A 6273-nucleotide genomic window follows, 5' to 3' on the forward strand; every position below is an offset into this window, starting at 1 on the left:
CATTACATTTACATTTAAGTCATTTAGCAGACGCTCTTATCCAGAGCGACTTACAAATTGGAAAGTTCATACATATTCATCCTGGTCCCCCCGTGGGGAATGAACCCACAACCCTGGCGTTGCAAGCGCCATGCTCTACCAACTGAGCCACACGGGGACCTGTACCACCACTGTATCTTCTAATCATCTTCATCTTATGTAGCGTACCTGTCTCTGTACCAGTGAGGCCTTCTCCTCAGCTTGTTTCAGCTGGTCCTTCAGTGAGACGATCTCCCCAAATCCTCCATTCCAGCCGGTGGGGGTCATGGGCTTCCCGTCGAACGAGATGTTCTTCTGAATGGACACGTCCTTCAGGCGGCAGTTGGTGCCTGTGCCCGTTGACTGGCAGTCTGCCATGGTCATGTAGCTCTCAGCCATGCCCCCCATCTCTGTGCCCACTCTGATCCCGGTGTCCTCCCCATCCTCCTTCAGGGACAGGTGGCTGTTGGAACTGGGATGGAGAGAGGAGACAAGAAAATGACAAATTTATAAAGTGAATGAAAATGAACAAGAAGAACAATAACAAGAAGAACAAAAACAAGAAGTTCAAGAAAATCAAGAAGAACCAACATTTTTTTATTTTAAAAAGAAGAACAAGATCAACAAGAAAAAATAGAATAAGAAGATCAAGAACAAGAAGATAAAGATCAAGAAGAGTAACAAGAACAGTAACAAGAAGATAAAAAGAATAAGAAAATAAGAAAAAAATATTAAGAAGAAAAACAAGAAGATCAACAGGATCAACAAGAAGAACAACAACAAGAAGAACAAGAAGAACAACAACAAGAACAAGAACAACAATAAGAAGAACAATAAGAACAATAACAAGAAGAACAACAAGAATGACAAGAATGACAAGAACAATTTAAAGAAAAACAAGAAGAACAAGAAGAAAAATGAGAAGAACAAGAAGAAGAAAAACAAGAAGAAGAAAAACAAGAAGAATAACAGGAACAAGAACAGCAAGAACAAAAAGAACAAGAAGAAGATTTTCTCACACTGTCCTCTGTAGCTGTAGTCTCTCAGTCAGACGTCTGTTGTCATTCTTCAATGTCTCACACTCCTCCCTCAACGTGACACACTCCTGCTTCAGTGTTTCTACGTCTCCTGAATACACAGGACAAGAGTCAGCACAGGACCATCATACCCCAGGGTCGTGTTCATTAGGTACGACCCAGGAGAAAATGGTCTGACACAGAGTGAAATGGGGAGGTACTAGCAACACATCCTCCACAGGTTCAGCCACAGGTAAACACTTTGTCGGTTTACATAAAGTATCAACTCTGAGTCTATACTCATGTGGCCTACCCCTCAAAACTATTCATCCTGTTGTACATGCCCATGCACCTTATAAATAGTCAAGAGACACAATGAGAGACCCAGAAAGACAAAGACCTGGTGTGTGTCTACCTAACGTCAGACTGGAATGTGACAGCTATAAACCTGTGACCCAAACCTAGGGGTGTAAAGTACTTAAGTAAAAATAATTTATAGTACTACTTAAGTAGTTTTTGGGGTATCTGTACTTTACTTTACTATTTATATTTTTGACAACTTTTACTTATACTTCACTATATTCCTTAAGAAATGTATTTACTTTTTACTTCATATATTTTTCTTAATACTCAAACGTGCTCATTACATTCTGAATGCTTAACAGGACAGGAAAAGGGCCCAACTCACACACTTCTCAAGTTAACCTCCCTGGTCATCCCTACTGCCTCTGATCTGGAGGACTCACTAAACACAAATGCTTTGTTTGTAAATGATGTCTGAGTGTTGGAGTGTTCCTCAGGCAATCAAAAATAAATACATAATAATAATGGTACCGTCTAGTTTGCTTAATATAAGGAATTTGAAATGATTTATACTTTTACTTTTGATACTTAAGTACATTTAAAACCAAATTCTTTTAGACTTTTACTCAAGTAGTATTTTACTGGGTGACTTTCACTTTTACTTGAGTCATTTTCTATGAAGGTATCTTTACTTTTACTCAAGGTTGACAATTGGGCACTTTTTCCACAACTGCCCAAACCCTACCGACTCTGCCACACCTAGGCTGTGCTTTCTAGGCATCTATACTGATAACATTATGAAACCTATGCATCAGATGCTGGTTGTGATATTGCTGGTTGCATCATAGTTAGCAGAGGCAAACTGGCCATCTGGCATTTCAGGAAAATGCCAGACGGCTGGTCCATTTTTTTGCCCAGTGGGCCTGTATAACTTGGTTTTGTACGCAAACTGATGATTATCTGGCTAATAATGGCGGACTCAAGTAAAAGAAAAATGGGCCGGTGTGGGGGCTTCAAGGAGACAAATGGGCTAGTGTGTTAGAAATGCCAGGGCCAATTTCTGGTCCCAGTCTGCCCCTGATGGTTAGCATCTCACTGTCAAACACATAAATCAAGGCTGGGGTTTAATAAAACGGGTTGAGGAAAAGGCTGCAGCATTACAAAAGTGTTTTACACCCCACCGCTTGCTCTCTCATAGTGAGCTGCAGGGGTGGTGGTGGTGGGGGAGAGGGTGTGTGTTCAGGATACCAGAAAGGTGATGTCACACTGAGTTAGTCAGGGAATGAGGCATTGGGGGAGGCACAGTGACATCAGGGACTCTCTCCCAGTACATGACATCACTGCTGTGCTCTTGTAGAGAGGGTTAGGGTGTGACTCAGGGAAGGATGGCTTTACACAAGCTGTTTGCTGATGTTGCTTTGACCTGGCTGCTGGACATGAGATCAGTGAAATGTCCTGTGATGACCTTCCCAGATTTCGTCTTGCCACGTGGTGATCTCCAGCTCCTACTTCTGTCTATCTCCTCTCCTCCCTCCTCTCTCTCCTGTCCTCCCTCTCCTCTCCCCACCTCCTCCCCTCTCTCCCACCTCTCCTCATTCCTCTCTCTCTCCTGTCCTCCCCCTCCTCTCCCCACCTCTTCCCCTCTCCCTCTCCCTCCTCTCCCCACCTCCTCCCCTCTCTCCCACCTCTCCTCATTCCTCTCTCTCTCCTGTCCTCCCCCTCCTCTCCCCACCTCCTCCCCTCCTCTCCTCTCCCCACCTCCTCCCCACCTCCTCCCCTCTCTCCCACCTCTCCTCCTCCACTCTCTCTCAGCTCCTCTCCTGTCCTCCTCCCCTCTCACCTCCTCTCCTTCTTCCCTTTCTCTCACTTCCTCTCATCCTCTCCTCTCTCTCTCCTGTCCTTTCCTCCCCCTCCTCTCCCCACCACTTCCCCTAAAGCTCTCTCACCTCCTCTCCTCTCCTCCTCTCTCCTCTGACTCTTCATGCTGATCTCGGCACGGAGCGTGGTGATCTCCAGCTCGTACTCCTGTGTCTCCTCGTTGAGCCTCCCCAGCTCGGCCTGATGGCGACAAAGCTCCTCCTGTAGGGAGGCGATGTCGTTCTCCCTCTCAGCCGCCGACTCCTCCGCCGCCTGCTGCAGCAGTAGCACCTGTAATGAATTAATGAAAACATCAATCTCAGCAGCAGCACCTTCAACACAAGCAAGGAACAGTCACGAACTCACCATCCCTAGAACTCGCAGAGAACACATACATACTTCTGGAACTAGTAACGTAAAGCATCCTAAAGTAAAATGGAATAGCTTAAAGTAAAGTGGAATAGCTCTTAAAGTAAAGTGGAATAGCTTAAAGTAAAGTGGAATAGCTTAAAGTAAAGTGGAATAGTTCTTAAAGTAAAGTGGAATAGCTTAAAGGAAAGTGGAATAGTTCTTAAAGTAAAATGGAATAGCTCTTAAAGTAAAGTGGAATAGCTTAAAGTAAAGTGGAATAGCTTAAAGTAAAGTGGAATAGCTTAAAGTAAAGTGGAATAGCTTAAAGTAAAGTGGAATAGCTCTTAAAGTAAAGTCACCTTAATGTGAAATATTACAAGGAAAGTAAAGTAAAGCAGCACCTCCTCCTGGGCCAGGCGTAGCTCCTCCTGGGCCTCAGTCAGTTCGCTCTTCTTCTCCTCCTCCAGAGAGTCAATCTCCTCCTGTACCGAACGCAACTGGGCTACAGGGAAGGACACGCACAAACAAACAGGAACAGGGTCAATCTCCTCCTGTACCGAACGCAACTGGGCTACAGGGGAGGACACGCACAAACAAACAGGAACAGGGTCAATCTCCTCCTGTACCGAACGCACCTGGGCTACAGGGGAGGACACGCACAAACAAACAGGAACAGGGGTTTAGGTGGCTGTCGATACGACAGTGTTTCTCAAAACTCTTCTTCAGGTACCTCGGCTGTTCCACTTGATCTATTTCCGATCTAGCACACCTGATTCAACTTATCAACAAATCATCAAACCCACACCTGATTCAACTATTCAACTAATCATCAAACAGACACCTGATTCAACTATTCAACTAATCCTCAAATCCAAAACCTGATTCAACTATTCATCAAACCCACACCTGATTCAACTAATCATCAAACCCACACCTGATTCAACTAATCATCAAACCCACACCTGATTCAACTAATCATCAAACCCACACCTGATTCAACTAATCATCAAACCTGATTCAACGAATCATCAAACCCACACCTGATTCAACTAATCATCAAACCCACACCTGATTCAACTAATCATCAAACCCACACCTGATTCAACTAATCATCAAACCCACACCTGATTCAACTAATCATCAAACCCACACCTGATTCAACTATTCATCAAACCTGATTCAACGAATCATCAAACCCACACCTGATTCAACTATTCATCAAACCCACACCTGATTCAACTAATCATCAAACCCACACCTGATTCAACTAATCATCAAACCCACACCTGATTCAACTAATCATCAAACCCACACCTGATTCAACTATTCATCAAACCTGATTCAACGAATCATCAAACCCACACCTGATTCAACTATTCATCAAACCTGATTCAACTATTCATCAAACCTGATTCAACGAATCATCAAACCCACACCTGATTCAACTAATCATCAAACCCACACCTGACATGCAGTCTTTGTGTTAAAGTTAGCATGACATGCAGTCTCTGTGTTAAAGTTAGCCTGACATGCAGTCTCTGTGTTAAAGTTAGCATGACATGCAGTCTCTGTGTTAACGTTAGCATGACATGCAGTCTCTGTGTTAACGTTAGCATGACATGCAGTCTCTGTGTTAACGTTAGCATGACATGCAGTCTCTGTGTTAACGTTAGCATGACATGCAGTCTCTGTGTTAACGTTAGCATGACATGCAGTTTCTGTGTTAAAGTTAGCATGACATGCAGTCTCTGTATTAACGTTAGCATGACATGCAGTCTCTGTGTTAAAGTTAGCATGACATGCAGTCTCTGTGTTAAAGTTAGCATGACATGCAGTCTCTGTGTTAAAGTTAGCATGATATGCAGTCTCTGTGTTAAAGTTAGCATGATATGCAGTCTCTGTGTTAAAGTTAGCATGATATGCAGTCTCTGTGTTAAAGTTAGCATGATATGCAGTCTCTGTGTTTACATTAGCATGACATGCAGTCTCTGTGTTAAAATTAGCATGACATGCAGTCTCTGTGTTTACGTTAGCATGACATGCAGTCTCTGTGTTAAAATTAGCATGACATGCAGTCTCTGTGTTTATGTTAGCATGACATGCAGTCTCTGTGTTAAAATTAGCATGACATGCACTCTCTGTGTTAAAGTTAGCATGACATGTATTCGTGTCGTCGATCACGATGGTACATATTACAGTACATGACGCTTCAGTATTTCAGTATTATGGAAATAACCCTGGTGTAGAAATTATAATTATTTAGCTAATAATTGTGGGACCTAGAAAAAAAATGGGCCAGTGCGGGGGCCTCGAGGACAATAATGGGCCGGTGTGTTAAAAAAGCCTGGGACGAATTTTGGTCCAAGTCCATCCCCGGTAGAAATTTACATTAATGAAATGCACATTTAGTCAGAGGGCCTACATGGCTGCAGACAGTACCTTGCAGGTTGTGGACCTGTCGTGCGAAGGCTTCTGCCTGATGAGCACTGGTCAAACGCTCATCCTCCAATAGACCTGTGTGGGGCAGAGAGAGAGAGAGAGAGAGAGAGAGAGAGAGAGAGAGAGAGAGAGAGCGAGAGAAAGAGAGAGAGAGAGAGAGAGAGAGAGAGAGAGGGAGAGAGAGAGAGAGAGCAAGCAAGCGAGAGAGAGAGAGAGAAATGAGAGAGCAAGAGAGAGCGAAAGAGAGCAAGAGAGTGAGAAAGAGAGCAAGAGAGAGAGAGAGAAATGA

At 43.7% G+C, this 6273-nt stretch overlaps 1 protein-coding gene across 6 annotated transcripts in view; it reads right to left on the reverse strand.

Moving 5' to 3' along the window:
- Nucleotides 1-6273, reverse strand: part of LOC129861988 (coiled-coil domain-containing protein 136-like) — a 50349-nt gene that overhangs the window by 8624 nt on the left and 35452 nt on the right. For 5 of the 6 annotated variants that reach the window (XR_008760694.1, XM_055933242.1, XM_055933245.1 and 2 more), the window contains 5 exons: nucleotides 5985-6059; nucleotides 3947-4047; nucleotides 3284-3485; nucleotides 1038-1146; nucleotides 208-490 (listed from right to left, as the gene is read on the reverse strand). Coding sequence is in view for 5 of the 6 variants with exons in the window: in XM_055933242.1 (XP_055789217.1) it covers nucleotides 208-490; nucleotides 1038-1146; nucleotides 3284-3485; nucleotides 3947-4047; nucleotides 5985-6059 (770 nt within the window). In the remaining variant the exon portion in view is untranslated. The remainder of the gene's footprint in view (nucleotides 1-207; nucleotides 491-1037; nucleotides 1147-3283; nucleotides 3486-3946; nucleotides 4048-5984; nucleotides 6060-6273) is intronic. The other variant, XM_055933243.1, reaches the window with a different exon arrangement.

This window comes from Salvelinus fontinalis, chromosome 9 (assembly GCF_029448725.1).
Source record: "Salvelinus fontinalis isolate EN_2023a chromosome 9, ASM2944872v1, whole genome shotgun sequence".
In the NCBI taxonomy this organism is placed as follows: Eukaryota; Metazoa; Chordata; class Actinopteri; order Salmoniformes; family Salmonidae; genus Salvelinus; species Salvelinus fontinalis.